The sequence below is a fragment of the Streptopelia decaocto genome (genome assembly GCF_964273445.1).
Source record: "Streptopelia decaocto genome assembly, chromosome: 12".
Classification (NCBI taxonomy): domain Eukaryota; kingdom Metazoa; phylum Chordata; class Aves; order Columbiformes; family Columbidae; genus Streptopelia; species Streptopelia decaocto.
In genome coordinates, this window is record NC_138667.1 from 15,920,851 (window position 1) to 15,944,985 (window position 24,135).

Here is a 24,135-nt window from a genome sequence, read left to right on the forward strand (position 1 = left end):
TCTACAAACCACTCGCTTGTAACATTCTTCCAAGATATGTTTCATAAGGGATTTAAAAGGATAAGTCTTAAAGAGCTTTTATCTTAACTACTGAGTCTTTTACTTAGAAAGTAGATGATTCATTCACAATAGGAAGCTTGAACTACAGCATAAGGAACCAAATGATCTTGCGTAAGTGTTCTCACAATTATTCTATATGAAGCGTCATCAGAAGGTTAAGGTTTCTCTCCCAAAAACATGACAACACACAGCACATACATTACAATTTCTTAGCTTTTATTCAGTGGATTTTAATTGGTTTATTTAAATTTTACTGCTGAGCACATTCTGTTTCAGAAGTTGGCTTAGAAGATAAATGTATTGCTGTGTATTTTTTCTTCTGAGTTTTCTTCCGAGTTCCAACTTCATCTTCTTTCTTGTCTTCTTTTTCTGTAGTTTCAGATCTGGATTCAGCTGTTAACCTATAGGCAAAGCAACCATTCTGAATACATGTTCAGTTAAATAAACAGGGCTAAGGTAAGAGGTTTTAAGCAAAATCAACAAGCCAACTGGCACAGAAGACTGACAATATGCAAAGACAGAGCAGGCAGAGTTTAATAAGTGAGACTAAAACATTTTTATATCAGCTCACATTGCACCATTTCAAGCATAGACTTCACCCCACCTCTCATCTGCTGAAATATCTGCTTAAAAAAGTTACTGAATGTGTTAATTGGTTGGGCTCAGCATTTAAAATGAACAGTGACTGTGCCATGCACAGAAATGGGATCAGGTCCACAGAAGCACAACTCCAAGCAACATAATACAAACATGATTAAGTCAAGCATTTTGCACCAAAAAAGGACTACGCTTAAAGCAATATACTAGTTTTCAACCTTGTTATGCACCACTACTGCCTTTATCTTAATGCCTCAAGATATGAAAAGCAGTAGTTGGGAAAAAAATTGTCAGGCTCTAAGTTCCATCATTTGTCTACTGGTATGTTTTCATTCGGCTGGGAATGTAAACGGGAATACCATGTTAACTGCCACACTGGTGCTAAAGAAGTTAAAAGTAAGATTTAGGCATCTGAGTACAGTTGTATGCTTTCATTATTTAAGAATTACTTAATAAACAAAAATGCGTTGTTAGAACAAGTTGATGAACAATGGGTATTTACTCAACAAATCACCCACAGCCAACTGCCTACTACACAAAATTATTCCCACAGGAGAAAAAAATATAGAAAAATTAAGTTCCAAGTTAAGTAACACTTCACATACCAACATGAATTCTACGCTGATTCATCACCCCATCTGCTAAAGCAGTTCTCTATAGTGACCTCATGGATCTCTAATGGTCTCAAGAACCTCCAGTGAGAGACCCACAACAATCCACAGCTGCTTTCAGTGATGGTTTTCCAAACAAGAATAGCTGCTACTGTTCTTGTTAGAGATTTATTTGCAATAGGGAGATAGAGCTGAAAATGAGGACTATGAAAAGAGCTATGACATGATTCCACTGAGCTTTGACTTCATAGACTCCAAACCCCAGACGGAATAGGGGTTCCTTCACCCATTTACAGAAGATCAACCAGTCTCAGAAGGAGCTCTGCTTCCTGAGGGTGACTGCCATGAAAAAGCCCCCAGTGGAAATATTAGTTATGCAGATCTCCTGCTGAGCCAAATGGCTGCAGGCATGGCCTACAGCCTATGTACCCATATTGAACAAAGTGCAAAGGAGGTAGATTGGGTAAATGCAATCCAACTCAATAATTAAAAAGAGCAAATAAGCTCTGAGGCATGCAAGCCCTTCTTTAGATCAAACTAAAGCAAACTACCACAAATCTAAACGCAAAGGAAGTTGGGCAGCAAAGGCTGGAATCTGTTATTTCAGTTTCAGAAGTGAAGAAAAGTATTTCCATACAGAAGTGTATCTTCTTGTTGACCAGTTGGCCTAACAGAAGATATCACTACCTATAACCTTTGCATTGCATGAATTACACTAGCAATTAACAATGAACACTTCAATATTTAAATCTTTAGTCTCAATGACGGTTCTTAACTCACATACCATCACCTAATCAGTGCCATCATCTAAGGAAGTATTCCAGTGTTCACTTGCTTTAAACATCTCTAAATGTAATGCACACTGCAGATATGTACATATGCTGTTAGTTCAAGGTTATCTAGCTTTACCTTACTAAGACACATTAACAAGACTCTTCAAAGAAGGACATCTGTCACCCCTAGAAGTACATACAGATCACTTCTGACCACTTCTTCATCACCCCCTAAGCTAAGGTGACACAATTTTCCAGAAATAAAGTTTGTAGTCCTGTCCCAGTTACTCTGGCTCTTTTCACTGCTACATTTCAAGGAGCAACAATGGTCAAGCTAAACTAATCATTGCACAAAACCTACTCCAGTTGCAGAAATAACCCCCAATGACCACAACAGCCTTTTCAGCCAGAGCATCACATTTTACTGAAGGTGAAATTATCCACCATGCACATGCCATTTATTTTTGTCTCCCCCAAACTCTCCAATTTTAGCTCCACATTCCTGCTCCAGTAGCCAATATTTTTCATGCCCTTGCATTTAGCTGTAGTCCTGCATAAGGTTTGGCCACATCCACCACAGATCAGTCCAGAGATTTTTTTTTTTTAGTGTTTAGAAACCCAACCTCTCCATCAGATTCTATCATGACTTCCTATTTCATAACAAATCATAACAGATCAGGGTTGAGTAAATCCTCAGTGCTATCGTAACAACATCATTAACTGCAAATTTAGTAGTTCATTAACACAATCAGAAACAAACAGAACTTTCTGCCTGGACTTGCCTTTTACAGGTTCATACCACTACAGAAAACAACTTTAAAGCTTATCTGGAGTTTTGTGATGGTGGTGGTGTGTTCATGGTATTTATTTTTTAGATCTACTGGATTTATCTTTTATCCCTTATTTGAACCAACAGCAACAGGTGCACAATTAGAACCCCCCTCTGAACTTTGACGACTTCATCTTGCCATTCTGCTTTTCCCACACGCACTGTTTTCAAACATCAACCCCACAAAGTGTTTCGCTCTCCCCACTCCCTCTCTGGTAGGTTTATCCCTTCAGTTCATATAAACTGTTTCAAACAAGTTTCTGTTGGCAGACACTGCATCTTCCTTTCAAAATATATACAAGGAAATAAAGTTAAACTTCCAACACCCATGTCACATGTTTTATGTGTAGAGAACATGGTCAAAGCACAACACCATCACTGAATTATCCAATCTTTCCTCTCAACTTTCAGCATCCATGTTTAACCTCCCCAACCTTTCCTGCTCAGCAACAGCCCCTCCACATCTTGACATAGCTACTTAAACTGCTCATTCTGCCATATTCTTTCCAGCCTATTTCAAAAGATTATACTGTTTGGTTACTTTAAATTTGTTAATTGCATCCACTGCAACCTTGAGTAATTGATCTGAGAGTCAAAACATCAATCCAGTTCCTTCTAAATGCCATAGATTTGGGATATGCTGTACAGATTTCCATGTGTCAGACCTTCCTCCAGCTTTGAAGCTGCTGTCATTCTGCATTCAATAAACTACTGTTACTAGCAGACAATAGCAAGTTGCAAGATCAAAACATGTAGACTATCAGAGACTTTTTTTCCGCCCCTCAAACATGTTTTTACTAAGATTATGAATATGAACAGAAAACAAAAACATAAGCTGGGGGGGAAAAAAAAAAAAAAAAAAACACAAAAATCAGCATTCCTTTTACCGAGATAAAAGCTGGAGCTCATTACTGTACTAAGTTACTTTACCATCTGACAAAAAGTAACTTGAATTCTCAGTTTGGGGGAAAAACTTGATCTTATTTCAGCAGTTCTGTTTCTAGCTAATGTGCATCTAGACTGTGGAAGTCAGTTAGCAGACAACAGAAATAGTATAATTAATTGCCTATTATCTTGTACAATGGAAGTTTTATTAAGCCTATTCAGTTTAAGAATTATTTCATTTAAATAATACACAGCATTTTAGCTAAATGTGAAAGTTGATGAGGGCTGAAAATAGGTATGAAACTGAGGCATGGTATCTATTGCCTTTGCTGCTTTGATATGTAACACCTTGTGTGGCAGCTTGGATTTTGGTCCAATTTCTGAAGTTAGAGCAAACCAAGTGAACAGTCATGCTATCTGCATGCCTTAAGCATTTTCAAGTAATGGGAAAGTTGTTTCAAAGATTGTTACTGTTTCAAGAGTCTTTCATTAGTCATCATTTTAGTCTTTCTAAGAGCTTCTGAAAGGTTCAACGTAGGCAGTCGGAGCTGAGGAATTACATTGCATGCAAGACTGAGAAAATAGATAAAGAAGTGGATAGCACAGTTCATGCAGCGAAAGAAAAGAGATGCAGGTCTGTGCTGATTGCCTTGACCATAGACAGAAGCTGACACTGACCTGGGGGCCGCTGAAGTCAAGGAATTACTTTCACTTGGCCTACACAAAGTAGAGGCATCATGGTCCTCATCTTTAATTTTAACTCTCTTTTTTTCTCTTTCAGGTTCGACTGCTTTCTGCCTTGCTTGAAGAGCTGTCTCCATCTGTGGTACTTCAAGAGCATGTGTTTTCAGAGATGCACCACTTCGCTCCACATTCTTCAAAGTCATCTTTGTTTCTTCCTTACTTGGCAACTGAGTGAGAGCAACTTCTTCTACTGAAGCATTTTTATTGTCTGAGAATTCAGCAGTACTGTCCACTGGTATTTTCTCCCTCCTCTTTTTTATTTTAGTGTCTTTAAATAATTCTGAAGAAAAAGAATACAGTGTTTGTACGTAAGTGAAGATGAAGGTAACTTTCCTGCCAACATGCTCATAATAAAACAAATAAAGAACATTTGACATGACTAAAGACCTTGTAATAATTCTTAATAGACAACATACATCCCTTAAAGAATGTCCTTTCATATAATCTGTTATCAGCAAGTAAGTATCCCAAAAGAAGTTAATTTCAAAAAGACAATATTTCTCCCCATCCACTCTCCCTCTTTCCCAAGGCTTCTAATTAGACGCTCTCAACTACATCAATATGGTCAATTATTTCATTTCCATTTTGGAGGCCGCTAAGATAGGCTTCCATGATGAGAATTTTGAACTGAAATCCTTCGCTATGGACAAGTATCAGAACCAACTCACCCATCTGGTTCCCCATTCATCTTCCTCCACAGGCTACAACTGTCTTGTTTCTGCACATACCCAGGTATCGGCTGTTTTTCAGGTGGGGCTCTATTCTCACAACTTAATCCACACTATAATAACTTGAGCTACTAAACAGTTTTTCCTCTAAATGCTTTACACTTACTATAAAACCAATATCAGCTGCCTACGTTCCAAAAGCTGCTATGTCTCCAAGAGATACTGCTACTATAATGAAAAGCACCTCCTGAGAATTTGTTCCCACCCTACTTCACTATAGTTACCTAGTGATATGCAAACACATCTCAACTTTGTGACTTGTAGTCTTTAGTCTTCTGAAACTGTTAGTACACATACCAAAGTCCTTCAGCAAGGTATGACTTCACTGTTTTCAGTTCAGCGGGTTTTGGACCAGGTTATTATCAAAAAGGCAGCCATTTAAACATTCCTTTATATCTGGAACTAACCCAGTGTCTTCTGTTTAATGTCGTTCAACTTGTGAAGGTTGGGAAGACCAGATAGTTATTTTTTTCTATATCAAAAAGTAATATTTACCTTCAGGTTCGTATTTCATTTTTAGCTCATCCAGCTTAACTTGCAAGTTCATATTCTCACTCTGACAAGCTTGCAAAAGCCTCTCAGCCTTGAAGAGCTTCCTTTCAACTTCCAGAACCCTTTGGCTCTCACACAGAGCTTTCATCCTCTCCACAGACAGTTCATTTCTCAAGGTTTCAACTTCTTTGCTGGGGTGGAAGGAAAAATTATACAGTCACTCAGACCTGGTTGGTTTTTGTTGGGTTGTGTTTGTTCTGTTTTAGTAAAGTGGCAAACACAAAGTCAACTAAGCATTCATCAACTTGACATGAAATTTGTATTTATACACTAGTAGGAAATGAGAGAGACCTTTTTCAGTACAATGAAAGTTTTCACTTGACCTAGAGCAGTGACTTTAGTTACCAGAGATATAATGCCTGTTAGAAACAAAGCTGTGTGCCACACAACACATACATGCATAACTGGTTTGAGAAACTTTCCCTAATTTACAAATTCAGTAGTTAACTCAGGGTTTTTTTTAGCCTGCATATAAATTAATATAACTTCTATAACTAACAAGACAAGCTTTACACAAAGGTGTTATTCTGACCAACACAAAACTAATTATGTTAATAGTCAGAGCATGTCCCCTCTGTTCTCAATTATCTTGTAACTAGGAGAATTAACAACACTTCTAGAAGAAAGCAACTACAATATAAAATAGTCTTGCTATCTTTTTCAACAATAAAATGACAAAACAACTTTCAGTCCTATAACAAAGATAGAATGGTTCCACAGAATTAGAAAAATGAGACAGTGAGCATATTTGCACATAGACTCAAGGGACTACATACAAAGAGACCATTAAATACATACTTCGAGTTGTCAAGTTTCATTTGCAGTAAATCTGCATAGTAATCATCTTCAGACTGTCCTCCTTTCGAGCTACTACTCGGTCTGGATTCTTTCATATTCTCATATGAAGTCTGATAAAAAAAAAAAGTCAGGTTGCCAAATAGTAACATTTCAGAAGCACATTAACTTAGTCCTTAGGTGATTTTTTTCCACACATTCTTCTACAGAAGCCTCATCATAAGGGCATTTAAACACACAAGAGCTCAGTTGCTTGTTGCAAGTGCCAAATAGCACAGGAACTGACAGTTCTCTCTCATTCACTGAAAGAAATGGAAGCAAGTATGCAACCCCAGAAGCTTTTCAAATAGCATTGCATAATTTTTATCTTCCTTTGTACCTAAGAATACAGGATATCTAATTAACCCACAGGGAATTTTTTTTTCAGCCTTTATTTCCAGGCTTCAGCAGCTAGACCCCAAAGGTAAGGAATACAAGCCATGTTAACCCACAGCCAAAATCTCAAAATCAATCCCACCTTTTAGATAAGATGGTTGATAGTAAAGATGCCATAAATACAATAAGCTTGCGATAAAATACATGAGTAACGTGTGACATCCTAGGGTGTCTAGGTTTTGGTTATTTTGTTTTTTTCCTGAACCAGCAGTACTGATTTTTAATACTGTCCCACTGATCTCATGAGCTTCTGTCAGTCACTGACTTTCAACAGGTACTTGAACCTATCACTTAATTTCCTGACACTACTTATTTATGGCATAGAGACAAAAATAAATACCAATCAAGCTTATACATGACAAAACTGGTAAAGCAATCAGGCAGTCTCAGCTGGTTACTAAAATGGGTTAAGCCTAGCTTTATGCCACTTTGGTTAATGCAGAATAGAGAACACTATCCTGGAAAACATAATCCTACTGCATAAGCTAGTACACCTCAGTTTACATTCCAAAGCTGTGATAAGAAAGTGCCAATAAAGTCCAGAAGTATGTAGGAATTAAGAAAGGTTACAGTTTTTCACTCTGTACAAATGCAAACATCAGTAACATTACAATAGCACATACAGGTATCGTCATGTATTTCTCACCTTCCAAAATATTGACAGGATGCTACCAAGTTGCATAAGAGCACTGAAGAAATTGCTTTACAACAATGATTAAGCAATTCAGTTTTTCTAGGAAAGAGCATGCTACAACCACAAAGACAAAAGAAATAAATATCCAAGAAATCCAATATAGGCTTTCTCTTCTTAGGCTCTCGCCTAAGTACACACAGCAAAAGCATGAAAAGGTTATGTCTTCCAAGAGAAAAACTAGATATCACAGCTCAGTGGACTTAGATCAAGGAATTGAATTTAAACACTGCAGTTAACTGTGTAAAATACTAAGATGCTACACACAGGAATCCAGAAAAGATTGTTTCTCCAAACCAGGGGTTGGGCAGTGTAGAACTTTCTTCTTTTCTGAACTTCAGAGGTATATGTGCTCCAGTTGTAAAATAGAACTTGGGTCAATAAAGGTATAAGTAGACTTTGGATCCCTTTTCAAATCTGAGCATGAACTTCAGATAGTTTTCATAACTATTCTCATGTTTTAGCTTTTGATTATGATTTGTCTACTTAATTACAGACCACATACCTTAAATTTTTCTAGCTGCCTCACTTGCCTAAGAAGATCTTCTACCTCACGATTCTTTAGTTCTAACATCGACTGTAAGCGTTCCAGCTGCTCAAATTCTGCCTGAGATCCTTTAATCCGTAGCAATGCAGCCATTTGCAGCTGGAAAAAAGGGAAAAAAAATGATCCTTAAAATAAATACTGGGTTAAGGGACTGAAAATCTCCATCTCCTACCCCGAACAGCTAGGGGACTCAAGCCTTGTAATTCTAATTCTGAATATAGAAGCACACAGAATGCTTAAACTCAGTAGTCTCCACAACTACCATCCATCATAGGTTGACACTGAAGATCTTCAGGACAGCTGTAAACTTACTGAACAGAGTCATCCTGATGTTTCAGGTCTTTCTCTGTATTGATTAAGGAAACTATAGACATACTGTCAAGGGCACACATGCAATGTCACATTCAAACTGTAAACACCAAGTCAACTAGAACTAAACTACAATCCGGACTTATTTATCAGAGCTAAAATGGATCTATGAAGAACTCACTCAGCAAAAACACCCTACTTCACCGAGGAGTTAAAAACCCCTTTTTTTCTTTTTTTGCAGTTCTGATTCGGAGGTACAGATAATGCTAAGTTTGCCTTGTGTAATATTAACGCAAGAATTTCAGCTTCTATTCCTTCAGCTGAACACATCTTTACAAGCAAAGGAACACCCTTCGCCATTACAGAAGAAGAAGTTTATCAAAGAGTCCTGCATTTATAGCAGATTTTTCTGATGCTGTTAACATCCCAATACAAGGGCCTTGACACATACAGTTAGAAGTGATACAACAGACATTTAAAGAACAGGAAAAACAATATGAAATGCAATAATGGAAAGTCTGAACAGGGTATTAGTGGTAATGGGAGCATTTTTTGCTAGTCAAGTCAGTATGGACAAACACTGTAGGACACCTGGGGAAGTCACAAGGAAAGGATCAACTGAAACAAATTAGACTACAGATTAACAGAAAATGAGAAAAACATTTACCCTCCAGAATCTCTTATGCCAAACACAGGATATCAATGATTCTGTATACAAGCTAGATCAACAGTTCTTGGTGAAAACCTTCAGCATTAGGAACATTTCTTAAACCACTCAATGAGTATGATGGACCCTCACATTACAAGGAAAAAAACTTCTGAAGATACTGGTCCTATTCAATCATTTTACTCACTCAAATCCTTAACTCTCAGGATCAGATTTCAGTAAGAGAGAATTCCTTTGCTGCACCAGTAGTTTTTCTTGTTCTTTAAGAACTTTGTTTCAATTATTTTCAACCTACTTCTCCATAAAAGCCTGCCATTTTCTTTACATTCATTCCTTCAAACCACAGTTAATACACAAATTAATGGTTCATGTATTATGACCATCAGATAAGTCAATTGTCAAGATAAACTGAATGCTAGTTTGACTGACAGGAATTGTGTTTTATCTATTTAACAACTATGGCCAAAGTGAGTAAACATAGTATCTTCAGCATAACTCAGAGTTCTACAATAAAGGAGAAACACCAGCAGCAACACAAAAATGCTGAAGTGCCATAAAAGTCAAATAGCACAACGACATATCGCTTGCTTTTTCTCCCACTTCCCTCCCCCCAGGCTACTGTATCATATTTTAAAGATCATCAACTACCCTAGGCCTGGGTACTAAAGCATCAATACCCAAGGAAACCCTGGAGCATTACAGTAACAGTCATACCTTCGTTTTTTGCCATTGCTCTCTAGTGAACGCGTGCTGTTTTTGTAGTGACTCATACTTTATTTTCACACTGATCAGCTGTCGCTCCATTTCTGCCCTGCGGTCCTCCACCTACACAACATTGGTAACAATTAGTACTATGAAAATTATGAAAACACTTGTTGTCACTTGGATGAGGAGTTTTCCAAGTAGACGTTACCTAGCAATTGGTGGTGTTTCTGCAAATGCCACTTTTCTAGCAACAGTACTTAAAAAACAACAACAACAACAAATCACACTACCATCATTACCTCTGAGAAGCTGCAGCAGCTGAAGCCCTAAGAGTAAACTGCAACACATTTTTCTTCTGTTCTTTTGATATCAAAGTAAAATAACACTTCATATGCTTCAGTGCTACTGTAGAATAGTTTTGTCCATTGGCATCAGAACAAATAGTTTAAGAAAAATATGAACTGTGGACAAATTCAACCCATTCCATGGATGTTATCAGAGAACAAAATAACTTCCTATGCATTTAGCAGCAGTTGAACTCCTATTCAAAAACTAATTCAAAACCCCTCCCAAATGCTCATGCATCCAGCCATTTTCAGCATATTTTTAAGACACAGCATTTAACAGCATCTTTTAGTATTTCATATACTGCCTTCTGCATTAAAGAAGGCTTAACAGCTGAAGAAAACCACTGAGAGCTAAGAGCTGCAGACAAAATTGCAATGAATTCCCAGTCCCATCTTCTACCTCAATAGCCAGGTAACTTTAAATGGTTCCATTAAGTTTACTAACTTAGGAGTATCTGAAGAATTGAGATTCATGCTGGCCAGATCAAGTACAGATAGTCTAATATTTTTGATGCAATATAAAAAACACAATCTAAGAAGTATTTCTTCTCTCCTCTGTATGTTCACAGATATCTGTGGCATAACTGTACCTCAGCAAAGAGAGAATTGCCTTTACTCGTAGGGTCTGAAGATTGCTGCAGTGCATGATCCAGCTGAATTTGAAGCTCCCGATTAGCTTCACGAGCTTTCTAGATTAAAGAGGACATCAGTCATTTTAGCATCTGATACTGCATATATGAATTTAATCAGATAGTTCTACCTCTTCTTCACTTCCTATGCCTTTAGCACATTATCTTGTACTGCAGTACTTCACTGTGCATGCAGTTCTAGTCAGCAGGACACTATTTTCATTCCAGAAAAGGCTTAACGTTACACTTGCTTTTCAGGACAAGAGCATAACTAAAACCTTTCATGGGAAACTTCAATGTTTATCAATTGGATTAATGGTATTGAGACTTCTTGTGCTGTTTAGTCACAAATCCTCTACTCCCTAGTGCAAAATCTTCCAAGGCATTCAGGAGCAACTTGAAATAAAAATGAGTTATATGAGTGACCTGTGAGAAGGTCCTGTCACGAAGCAGAATACTGCAAGGGATCTGCATACACAGCCTTCCACAAAAGAATGTCAACATAGAGAGTACTTTGCAACAGGAGATACCAAACAACTACCCGATTACCTTCCTCCCCCACCTCCCCTTCTTTTTTGCCTTCCCTTCTCCAAACTCCTCTCTCAAAACTCCTCCAGTTTCACTCAGAAGCAAGCACCACAACTTGAGGAATTCAAGGATTATCTACCCAATATCTCCCACTGTTGAATAAAATTAAGAGAATACCTCTAACGCATTACAGTAAGAAATAACTTCTTTTTCCCTCTCTTCTTTTTCTCCCTGTAGACGCTCCAGCTGATGACGTAAGTTACTGTTGGTGAGCTCTAATTGTTCTTTACTATACCGCAGTTCATTCAGCTGTTCTTCAACACTGACCTAAAAAAAAAAAACCCAACACACAAACCCAAACAAGTATGAAATAAAACATTTATGAAACAACTTGAAGAAAAGCAGGCCCAAATGAACCAAACAGGCTTGTTAGCAGTAAATAGTTTTAACAGAAAATATCTTGAAGAAGAGGTTGTATTAAAGTCTAGTTATGAAGGGCCTTTTTTTGTACATATTTTCTTAATAATAAGCCAATTGTAAGACAGAAATACACACAAAGCATCTAAAAATAAAATGAGCAAACGTGCAGAATTTTATCTCCAACTAGCCTACATCCCTAATTATTAAGTACCAGTCACACACCTTCACGTGCTCTAGTTCAGTGAGCTCTAGCTGCAGATTAAGCATTTCTGAAGACATGGTCTCATGTACACGCTCAGACATCATGTGCAGTTCTTCTGATTTGGCAGCAATTATTTCCTTCTGATGATCCACCTTCTGTCTTAATTGTTTCTCTGACAGCTGGGTTTCCTCCAGTTCTGCTTTCAAGCTCTCCAACTTAAAAACAGTTGACAACTTAATAGCACTATTTTATAACAAATTCTTAAAAAGCACAATAATTTGATTCTATTCTAATTACCAAAAATGTCTTAGAAATACAACCCAAGTAAACTCTTCAAAATAATGTAATTCACAATGTAACTGTGCAGCTGTTTGATTAAAAAAACTAAATAAATAAACTAAATAAAACTAATACACATTAAATCTATTTGTTAGATTTGTTTTGGTAGCAAGTGTGCAATCTTGAGTTAAACACATATTCTTTAAAATGCTATGGACAACACTTCAGCTACATATTAGTTGCCAAACCTTGTTTTTAAGTTCCCTGATTTCTTGTCCATAGACTCTGGCAAGCTGTTCTTTCTCTTTATCCAGTTGCATGTTTTGTTGTTGTTTAAGGGATTCACATTCAAATCCCAAGCTCTCCAACATGCGATTCTTCAGTTCAATTTCTCTCTGGAGACTGTATTTCTCTTGTTCAAATTTCTGAAAGAAATAACATACTAATAAATCTAGGTGTAATATTAATAAATCCTTAGTGACCAGCGTATTGAATACAGGCTCAGAACCAAGGCACTAAATGCTAAAACTTGAAGCTCATTCAACTCTTTGCTGAAGTGCCAATTAGGGACTTGTCATATCTATGTTAGAAACAAACAACAAACTGCTCTGAAATTTTATTACTTATTTGGTTGCGTAATATTCTCTCTTTTGTGCAAACAGTATATTTCTTTGCACCTAACATGAAGGGTATGGGCATCTTCTCTGCAAGCGTAACAATATTTAGCAAGAGTCTACATGTCCTTTTTACCATCATGGAACCCAATGGTGTTGTAACTGTTACAATGTGTCAAGTATGCCCCTAGTGCAGAGCAGATGGGTTTCATGTTTGGTAAAGACATCTCAATTACCTACTGTCTTGTAATAAATCACAGCACCCCTCTAGAAGGAAGAACAACTTATCAATCAGCTTCCCTCTACGCCTGATTGTATATATTTGCTAATTAGAAAGGGCAGCTTCATTTTACTCTTCCATTCAGCTAGCAAGGAAAGAAAAGGAAAAAAAGGAAGCAGAAAAGCTAAGGAAACAGAAAATAAATACCAAAACCAAATCAGTATAAAATACAGGATATTTTTTAAATAAAATAACCCTTAAAACACAAACCAGCACTTAGAAAAGGAACCTAACAAAACCAAAAGCTGTCAGGTATGAAATCGATGTCCACAGCCCAGACACCAGCTTATCAGGGACAGGCTTAGCTCTCAAATAGAGAGGACTAGTTTTAACCCAAAACATAGCGCACAGAAAAGGTTTGGGAGTGCACAGCTGGTCAGACCCAGAAAGGCAAAATAATCTAGTATGGTGTGTCTACATTAACTTTTACCAAAGCATACACAGGTTTTTGAGAGGCTCTTGTGCCTACTGCTAAAATTTACACTTAAAATGGCAGTAATTGCTTTAGCGCTCAGATTCCAAAGTGAGCCACAGATTCAAAAGCTGAAAAGAATCTGTTGGGTAACCACGGTTCCCACACAAGATGCTTCTCTGCTGCATGAAAGCACACAGGTCCCTCCCTCCGCCCTTGGATTCTGAGTTACTCATCGATCTGGTTCACACAAGCTTAGCTCCTAACTTCTCTCCAGCCTGTAACTTTGGATTAGAACGTACAGGAGCAGCTTCACACAGCAGTGGCTGCTGTTCCACGCTGTCTGCAGAGAAGAAAAACCCTGCCTTGCTGTCTTATCACTTCTGCTTTCCAGTTGCCTCTCTTGCACCAAGCTTAGTAACAGCAAACTGATCCAAAGAAGTTACTGGGGTTCATTCCAAAACACAGGGCGCTACAACTCTCCAGCTGCTAAAACAAAACCTGCAGCAAAACCACCACCATTTTAGCTCTATCACAGGAGAAGGGATGGATGCACAGCCGGAAACAGGCTATATAAAGAGAACTGGTAAACCTGAAGCACAGCAGTCTGAAAACAAACAAAATTAAAGCGTTGATAAAAAGTGGAAGAGATTCTCCTGAGTGGAATTTTCTTGTGTAACTACTAAGAAAACTGACTCAATGATACCTCTATATTTCAACACTATGCTACTTACTTTTTGGAGCTGTAAATAAATGTACTAATAAATTCAGAATCCCTTGGTATTTCAGAATTTCAAAACCTTCACTACAGAAGAATCAATTTCACAGCCTTGCTGCCAGCATTCTTTTTACAGCTTTAAGTGATACAAAGCTTGTAGGGAGAGCATAACATCAATGAATTGCTAAACATACACAAAACACATGTTCTAAAACAAATTCACTTTAGCACTTAGTATTTATTCTACATTATAGCTCATTATTCCTACACAGTACTGAACACTTAATGCATAATTAGCTATGAAACCCCATCCCAGTTAGATAAAATTATGTTTCATATTTTGGAGTAGAAATAAAAAGCCTTCTCTACAAACACTTAAACAGGTTTAGTAAAAATAATTTAGACTCTAAAAGGCATTTAAAACACATGCAACATTCATAAAACACCTAGAATAAAAAGTTCTTCACAGTTTGTTTTTTTTTTACTGAAAATTTAAAACATCACCTCCATTTTCTCAGTCAATTCACGGCGAGTTTGATCCAACTGATTTTGAACTTCACTTTGGGACTCCAGTAAACACAAGCCATATTGTGCAGCCTTCCTTCGCTCATTCTCTGCTTCCTTCAGTTGCTGTTTAAGACTTAAGATGGTCTCAGCCTCCATGTTTCTTTTGTCACTTCAACATTGCAAAATCAAAATTATTTAAAAAGTATGTTGCAGTAAGTTACAGTACTTAACCTGAAATCAGTAATTGGATTTCCTTTCTTAATTGGGATACAAGGATATATTTCTGCATTAATATAACACACAGACAAAAAAAAAGCTCATGAACAAACAGACCTACGAACAGTAAAACAACAGCTATTTCTCCATGAAATCAGGCAACATGTCATTCCTTACTAGGTCTCAAGCAATAGCACGCTGCAGAACAGCTCCCGTGGCCCCAGCCCAGATTGTTAGCACACGAGAACCACAGTTAATCTCATATGTAGCTGTCTTGCCATATGGAAGAGGAGGTTAGGAAATCACCTTCTAAAAACACACTCATGCATCTGGCTAGCAATATTTTCTGTGGTATTATAAACAAAGCCACAATAACTGTAACATGACTTGTGTACACAAATAACACTTAAGATTCATGTGGGCAGCTGTATTAGCAGGATAGTTTACTCCTAATAACATTATGTGGGATATAGAAACAGACAAAAGTAATTGAAGGAAAGAGTCAAACACAGAAACCCTGTTAAAATATTTGGATTGTTAACACAGGGATTTTTACTTAAGTGCTTCATGGAGTCTTTCCTGACTGTTTCCTGCTTTAAACTTAAGTCACTGCAGGTGACCTATTTGTTAATAACGAAGTCTTTGTCCCATGTTTTAGAAAAATCCATCCATCTCTATTCTCATATCATAAGAGAAGACAAAAGAGGAATTTGACAAAAAGTTAGTAAAAATAAAACTAAGTAAACAAAATATTTAAAAGAATAAAAATCAAGTCAAACTAATCCCATAAGCTTGTATGACTGCTTGCTCCCAAATCTCCTAAATCAGCATACTGCCAAAAATCCTATTAAGTCAGAAACTGCTAAGCAACTTAGGCTTCTGAATGACAGAGAGTTCTCTCAGAATATATGCAGTAACAATTACATACAAAAACCAACCAACCAAAAAAAATCTACAGTTGATTTTTCAATTTTAATATAACTTCAAGATGCAAGCAATTCTTCATTGAAGACCCTATCCTGTGTTTTTGCTTTTTATATAAACAATTTAATTGTTGCCATTTGGCATATATATTATCCTTATTAATGTTAGCAAGATGCTAGTCTTAATCAAGAGCAAATTTCACAGCTCAGCACAGGAGGGATTATTTTTAAGAGTCATTATTGCAATGTAACATCTTCACTTTTTTTTTTTGCTATCTTTTCTTAAAGATTGGTAACCCCAGCTTCCAATAATTGAAAAATAAAATTTAACATGCAAAAATACATCAGGCCAAAACTGTGATAATTCCTTTCAGACATATAAGACACAAATTAACAAATTCTGTTTTTCATATCTTTCATCACTAATTGTTATTCAAGGTTAACACACACAAAGAGGCTTTATTCAGCCAGGCTCCGGAACTGCAGTTTTTTGCACCTAACCACAGCAACACTTGAAATACTAGTTTTGCACACTTATGCTAAAACAAGCCGGTGAAAGACAGGATATTCACTTCATAAACAGGATTTTCTGATCAAACAACAAGGAATTTACTTGCTCCTAGCTTCCTAAATTAGATTTGAGTAACATTTTAACTCACCTTCAGTAGTCCTTTTGAGTCTTTCTTGACCTTATTCTCACACTCCACCTTTAAAAGAGAAAAAAGCAACAGTTGTCCAGTGCAGACGACTATAAGCTGCCATTACAGCACAGCCCTTTTCTGAAAAGGCTTAACCCCTGTGGCTGCCTCATGAAAATGCAGATCACAAACTACAACCACAGAGAAATACAAACCTTATTCAAATCGCAGTTGAGGCAGCTGTCAGATAGTTTAGAAACAGTCAGACCAGGCAAAGCGGCCAAAGGATGGATGCTCTGCATTCACCCTGGGGGGCAAGTAAACAGGCCGCACACAGGGTCACCTTCTTCTAGCACACATACGATTTGTAACGGTTGGTTGAGGATTTTAGCTTGCTCCCTCCTACTTGAATCTCTTGTGCATGCTCTCCTCCAGTTTCACATACAAGATCTTCTAGCTCTTAGTAAATTATTTACTTGATAATATTAAAGAAATATTTTAGACTTTAATTTTGTACTTAAAACATGTAGGAAAAAGATAAATTGTTTTCCTCCTCACACATCCCTTAACAACTTTCAGGGAAAACAACTTTCACAGCACAGCCAGCCTCAACATTGTTTGGTCAATTTCAGATGAAATTAATCAGACAAGGCCCAGCAGCTTGTTCATAAACAGGGATTGTCATATGGGAAAGTAATTGCTGCAACTTAATATTACACCCGAGCTTTAATAAACTACCCCTTAACCAGTTGCTTAAGATAACATAAATAAGCAGTAAGACCAACATGTAGGAGGCAAAATAATATAAATCAGTCTCCATCTACTCTACTGAGAGCTATTTGCTTATTATTTTCAAACATTTTACAACAGATTCTGAACTGATGGCTCCAGACCTTGATTATTCAAGCATTTACGTACTTCTTGATAAACATAATAGGGTAGGAGGCAACCTCCCGGCATGCAAACTTCCTTGCCCCGCTTTATAGAACTTTTGCTATTTAAATGCTATTCCCAATGATGAGATGCAAGTCTATAACATTCTGATCTATCCACAAGTACCTGCTCAGTTTTCTGATCACTAGCACAATTAGCAAGAGTTTCTCCCCCTTAAGCCAAGTATCCCCTTCACAATTAATTCACTTCTGTTTCTTAAACAAGTCCATCTCTTCAGCTCCCAAGTCACACACTCACGCTGAAATTTTCTCGGGGTCATCACCTTCCACAAAATACACTTGTAGGTGGGTGGAAAGAGAAATCAAATCAGCCTCATCTTTCACTCACTACAAAGTACACAACAACCCAGCAGCTGGCTCTGACAGCACTTCGCTTGAACAGTGCAGGCAATATCTATTCTCCACCTGGGGACAGGGCTCTTGGGCACGCCGGGCCGGTCACTCCAGTTTTCTCCACTCACACACCTGCCTGGCCCTGCAAACGGCTCTGGGAAAGAGACCCGGCCCGCTACACACACGAAAGGCAGCGACTTACGGGCAGAGATGGTTTCCGCACAGAAACGGGCAAAAAGCACGTAGAGAGTGTGTCCCACCCTTCACAGGGCGCAGCTTCTCCGGGGGCCGCAGGAGAGCGAAGGAGAATGCGCAGGCAGAAAGACCATGGCAGGGCAGGACCTGCAGGCCACGCATCGAGGAACATGCAGCGGCACGAAAACGGGGGAGGGAGACAGGACAGGACCGCAGAAAAGAAACAGCAAAGAGAACAACAGCCCCACAGAGCAGGGGCGGACGGGCACCGCGCGGTACCTCAGTGCCGCCGCTCGCGCAGTTCAAATCAGGTCTCGCGACAGGAGCCGTTACTGTCGCCGCCGCCGCTTTTCTGGGCGGCCCGCGGGGCGGGTCTGCGCATGCGCGGGGCGGGCGGGAGGAGCCCCTGAGGAGATGTGTCAGGGCAATGGCGGCTGCACGGCCGCTGCCGATGCGCTCCTGTCGTGCGTGCTGAGGGGAAAGTTGCTCCTTTCAGCCTGGTGTGTGGCATGGAGTGGTTTTTTTGTAGAGACTGTGAGAAATTTTGCAAAAAGAGTGAGCTGTGGTTCTCCGGGCAGAGCACCGCAGACGGGGGGTGCCGTGAACACAGTTGGCTCTAGAGCCACAGGCAATGCCGCCTTGCTCAGAGAAAGCAGAGAGAGTAAGTGACGGGTGTCAAAGTGCAAAGAGTGCTGTGTGTGATCTGAGAATCCCACCAAGGTGCAATCCACTCATCCCACACAGGGTTTGTTATCAGGAGACAACATGTCTGGGTTATCCCACTACCCACTCTCCACATCAAGCACAATAATCTCCCTCGGCGGGACTGCCAAGGCTGCCACCCCAGGGAATCTCAGCACAGTCCGACCCAACCAAACCTTTCTCTGGGGGCTTTGGCCCAAACTTCAAGAGCCGCACAGCAAGTTCCAGTGCTCGTGGCACAGCTGTCAGCTCAGCTCCTGCTTTTCTCCCTGTCTTGCTCTGGTTTCCACTCACCTGCCTGCACCAGGGAGGGATTTCATAGTGCCACGTTACCCAGAATTCGTAAATTTCCTAAACTGGTGAAGATCTGAATGATATCCACAAAGAGCAACATGAATCAGCTGAAGCATTTCACCATGCAGGTCTGATGGTTGCTTGAGGGTCAAAGCATAGTCATTTATGTGCCATTTTCTCTGCCCCAAAAGAAAGCATGAGTAATTTTTACCTTTTAAGCAGTGTTTAAATTTCTAATCTATCCTGAAAGATTAACATATTTCTTGCAGTTTTTCCAACCACATCAGCTAGTATGGCAGGTTTACTCTCATATGTAATGTGACATCCTTAACAAAAGCCATTGCACAGAAACGTACAACAGCAAAATCCACCTTTAAAGAAACTTGCAAGTTTAAATTCATGTAAGGATGTAAGATGTAAGGATAACAATCCTATTTGGAGCAACTAGGACTGAAATAGATGTCTTAAGATAAAGGGGGCTTGGAAAATACACACAAAGTGTAAAATTCTACGGAGGAAGCCAATAAAACTACTACTACTTCTATCAAAATTATACTACGTCTACTCTTCTATCAAAATGTGTGGGTCTAGCTTATGTCAATAGAAATGGGAATAAAAATTAAAAACAGAATGGTCTAGACAGGCAAGAATGCCAAGTTGATTGAAACAGGGACAGGAAACAAGACAATCCCATTCTGATTCTGCTGCATTCACTGTGTGATTAACCACTCCAAATACCCACAGCTAAACCCCCTTGTTTTAAAACAAGAATAATAGTGATTTAATTAACAAATCCATGTAATTCTTCTGACAGTTGGGTGTATCTTGGAAAAATAGAAAGCACATTGTAAATTCTAAGTATTATGATTATTCCAGCCGGTAATTATCTGCCTTAGCACACTAAATCATAGAACAGTTAAAATAGCTGCTGTTTCCCCCACCTTTGGTTCCATGGTCACGTGTAACAGCCGATGTTTAATGCCTGAAATATGTTAGCAAACTCCATAATAATTTCCTCAGCTTAGAATTTCCGTTTATGTCTTTATAACAGAGCAAAGAGTTTAGATACAAAGTAACTGAATCATTATTTAAAACATGCCATTATTTTCAGAACTGTTATCTTACTGAATTTGGCACTAACTAGGATACTCATTTACAGATCACCTCTGCTTCTTGTGAATGTAAAGTATACACATCAGTTGCTAATAAATTATTTATAATACAGGTTTGTCAAGTGAAGTAGCCATGTTGTCAGAACACTTCAAGATTATTCACCAGTGTTACCAAATATTTAAGTTACATAATACCAATATTTACAATTTCACTATATACCAGGATTCCTTGAGTTGTACTTAGATTTGAAGCTAGATTTTACTTTATGAGGTTGTAGAAGAGCATAGAATGACAAGATTATTAAATCCATAGTTTGTAGTAAATTGGGCTTTGTGGAGACAAATAATTTTGTCCCGCAAGTAGATGTGTTAGTTTTGTTGTTGGTTGGGTTTTTTTGTTTGTTTGTTTTTCCCCTTGAAGAGGAGGCTTATTGCCTTTCTCTACATTAAAAAATGGCATTAAAAAGATTTGTTTGTTTGTTGTTTTGTTTTCATGTTCTCTTCATTTTTTAAGAAAGCTTAATTTTGCATGATTTAAAGCCATGCTTTTTCAGTGCAACTTTATAAAAGCCCAGATTTAACCGTTTTCACATTTTTCAGTCGGCAAAGATTAATTTTTTTTTTTTTTTTTTTGAGATGAGACATTCCACCTTCCATTAAATAGAATTCACAAGTCTATATGTTTTAATTTATTACTGTGAATTCCAAGAACAGCAGTACTAATACCGAAGCTCTTTTGCAAGGAACTTTAGTATCTCAGTAATTACAGCAACAGATTGAGAGCCAGTAACATACTGTTCCTAATCCTCTCTAAACTATTAGTGACTGACCTCATGCAAATCACTTAATCTCACTGTCTCAGTCACCTGAGCTAATCAAAGATTCATTTGGCATTTCTCTCACCAACCTGACCTTAACCAGCCTTCTGTGGCTAAACATGATTACACGGCAAATCTATCAAGTAGGTGCGAGAGTCTCTTTCAAATAAAAACTGTCAGTTACTTGAAAACTTTCTGTTACTTTTATTAAGTTTTGTTACATTTTTTACTGCTTGCCTGAATGGGTTAGGAGCCCCACAATAAGCTTCCTGGATTTCTGTAATTGAGGGGTCTAATTATAAAAATATACATACTTCAGTATGTAAATTCAGAGCCAAGCTATGGTGGAAATCTACATTATGACTCAACAAGCATCTTGCAGTCTACACTTTCCTTTTTCCTGATTTGCATCCTTTTTTTTTCTTTTTTAATATCAGGCCAAGCTGGATGCATCTTTCGAGTTTTCCAAATATCCATCATTAAAGTCACAATTGCAAGATTTTGTTATAAACAACAAGATAATGATATAATTTTTATTATATTAACTTCAGGAGTTTTTTCTTTATTTGTTTATACCTGGGGTAACTCAAGAGATCAGTGAATCTCATAACAAGTTTAATAAATCAACTTGTAATAAAACCTGGAGTGTATTGTAACTCAAACTCATTTTAACTTTTCTTTCTTTAGGCAGTAGGTAGAAAAGTCCCTTCAAGTTCATCTTCAGTATAAATTCAGATATTCATTATCAATCAGTCTGCAATTTAATGGTGCTTCAGAGCCCCCACTGCTCTTCTCCACACGAGTTTAATTAGTTGACACCAGTTCTCATTCAATCTATTCCACTAATATGCAGCTACTCTCCTCTTCAAGAGGAAAGCATTTTGACAACAGCATTAAATGAGCATTTAAAGCCACATTTTGTTATATAGAAATGTATGTATAGACATCATAATTAAAGCTAATTGTACAAGCAATAACTAATGCAAACATCTTACTATTCTCCAAAACTACTTATTATAACTCATTATTAATTGATCTCGCTCCACGGTCGCTCCGCGGCAGCGCCCCCTGCTGGGGATCTCTCCCCACGGCCGCTCCCCAGCTGCCCCCCAGGCGGGGCCCGCAGCCCCTCACTGACCCCAGAGAAGTTTTCTTTCTCATGAGCAGAGACACGTATTAAGAGAAGCTGGTAACAGCTGATGAACATCAGCGAGAAAATGTTACTTAATGAGGCAGTGTAGCTTCGTTTTGATAAAAGGTGCATTTCAAATTAATTTTCTGCATTTTTTTTTCAGTATACAGTTGGATAGGGTAATTATCTTTAATTTTGATTAAATTTAATTTTGTACAGATCATCAGCTACGTTCTGGACAATCATTTTGGTGCTGTTACTGTGTATTTCTAATCAAACGGAGTAAAACGTTTAATCAGTGTTGCAGCTGGAGGTCATTAGCTTTTGCATCATCAGAGCCAATTTAGCTTTCACCTGGACCTCATTTCAGGTCTGCTATGAAACATCTTCATTTTTTCTCTGGAGGTTTGGAAGCGTAAGTGTTTTGTTGTGGCTGAAGTAGTTTATTTTAGAATTTATTTGTATTAATGTGTGGTATTTGCTTAGGTTATAGCCTTCATTCTATTGTGGAAGTATTGATTAGTGGTTATATAGTTGCAACCCAGTAAAGAAGAACAAAAACCAAACTGAAGTATGGTGAGTTTTAAGAGCTGTGTTTTGACACATAAACATTTTGCTTGGGGAATAGTTTTCACTTTTAAGGCCTGATGTTGCTTAATATTGTGAAGTGTTCAAGCTAAGGTTGTTCTTAAAGGGTTTGAATTAAGTCATGAACACAATCCTATGTTGTGTATAAAGCTAATGCTGTACGTGATGTAACGTAGATAGTTTGTAGCAGTCTCACATGGGCATGTATGCAATATAGTCTTGTTTTCATTGATTGATGTTTATTGTTTTATAGCTAACTAAAAGTTTAAATTGTAGAGTGTGTGGTTGGGATGAGGACTGTGAGGTGTTATTCTCTTTTTTTAAGCCTAGTGAAGTGTATTTATCTTAGGTTGTAATATAAGGAGTCACAAATTGACCTGTAGGGTTTTCTGTTTTGTTTCAGGTCTAGAGCTTCCATTTTTGAGAGTGCTTTTAGTTAGTTTTTCTATTTTCTACTTTGTCAGAGTAAATATTTATGATTTTACTTTTAATGCTAATTGCTGGTCATCTTTGTCGTTTTAAAAGGTGAGCTAGAAAACTTTTTTTAGGAAAAACTGAAGAGTGCTTTTTTCTTTTGAGAAAGCTTATATGGTGCTGTTTGGCGCTAAGTGGTTCTGTTCTGATTGTAGAGATGCATAAACATGATGAGACCACATAAATCAGAAATTAATGTTTTAAAAGTTAACCAAGATAATAGTGTTTGCTATTTGCTTGGTCATATAGAGAATCAGCAGTCTAGAAGTCTATTGGGTTTAGGTTTTTTTGGGCTACTTCATACACTATTTTTTTTCCTATTTTCAGCTGCCTCTTCGCCTACCAGTTCACAAGTGTATCATCAGCCACAGCAACTGAATAGTTTCATTCCAGGACTGAAATAAAGCTTCTGGAAAAGGTTTGTTTAAAACAAACAAAAAACCCCACCACCCTTATACTTACTTTTGAATGCAAAAGGAAAAATAAAAGCAATTAAAAGAACAGTACTTGGTAAAATGGATAAATTTGGAAAGATGAAAGAGAAGGGTCTAATCACTTGAATATGTTCTTTGCGGATTTGTGTAGCCTGGGAAAATAGTGTGATGCTTTTAGTCCCAACTTAATTTGCTGCATAGTTATTTTAATTAATAGCTGTACTGGCAGATCAACAGCTTACATCCTAGTTTTAATTTTAAAGTTCTAAACACAATTGACTTTTATTTCATTGTTAAATTTTCATTCTGTATCTCAAAATACAGAACAGTTTAATCTGAGTGTGAAGCGGTGTATTAGCCTTTACAAAGTCTTACCTTGGGCAACATTTACTAGAGAAGACTGGTGTGCATTTGGGCAAGTTGCCATGGAATATCTCAGCAGCAGTGACACGTAAATGC

At 37.8% G+C, this 24,135-nt stretch overlaps 1 protein-coding gene across 2 annotated transcripts; it reads right to left on the bottom strand.

Moving 5' to 3' along the window:
- Nucleotides 1-255: 255 nt before the first annotated feature.
- Nucleotides 256-18,454, bottom strand: SPDL1 (spindle apparatus coiled-coil protein 1). 2 transcript variants are annotated; one of them, XM_082063872.1, is made up of 13 exons: nucleotides 18,130-18,454; nucleotides 16,651-16,710; nucleotides 14,862-15,024; nucleotides 12,582-12,758; nucleotides 12,075-12,269; nucleotides 11,610-11,759; nucleotides 10,866-10,964; nucleotides 9,938-10,048; nucleotides 8,206-8,346; nucleotides 6,578-6,687; nucleotides 5,723-5,910; nucleotides 4,434-4,779; nucleotides 256-461 (listed from the first exon to the last, which is right to left on the bottom strand). In XM_082063872.1, the coding sequence occupies exons 3-13, from the start codon at nucleotides 15,018-15,020 to the stop codon at nucleotides 311-313; spliced, it is 1,827 nt and encodes a 608-aa protein (XP_081919998.1). In that variant the 5' UTR covers nucleotides 15,021-15,024; nucleotides 16,651-16,710; nucleotides 18,130-18,454; the 3' UTR covers nucleotides 256-310. The 2 variants fall into 2 exon arrangements, with proteins under 2 accessions (XP_081919998.1, XP_081919997.1); XM_082063871.1 differs by having other exon boundaries at nucleotides 14,862-15,033; nucleotides 16,663-16,710; nucleotides 18,130-18,453.
- Between the last annotated feature and the right edge of the window lie 5,681 nt (nucleotides 18,455-24,135).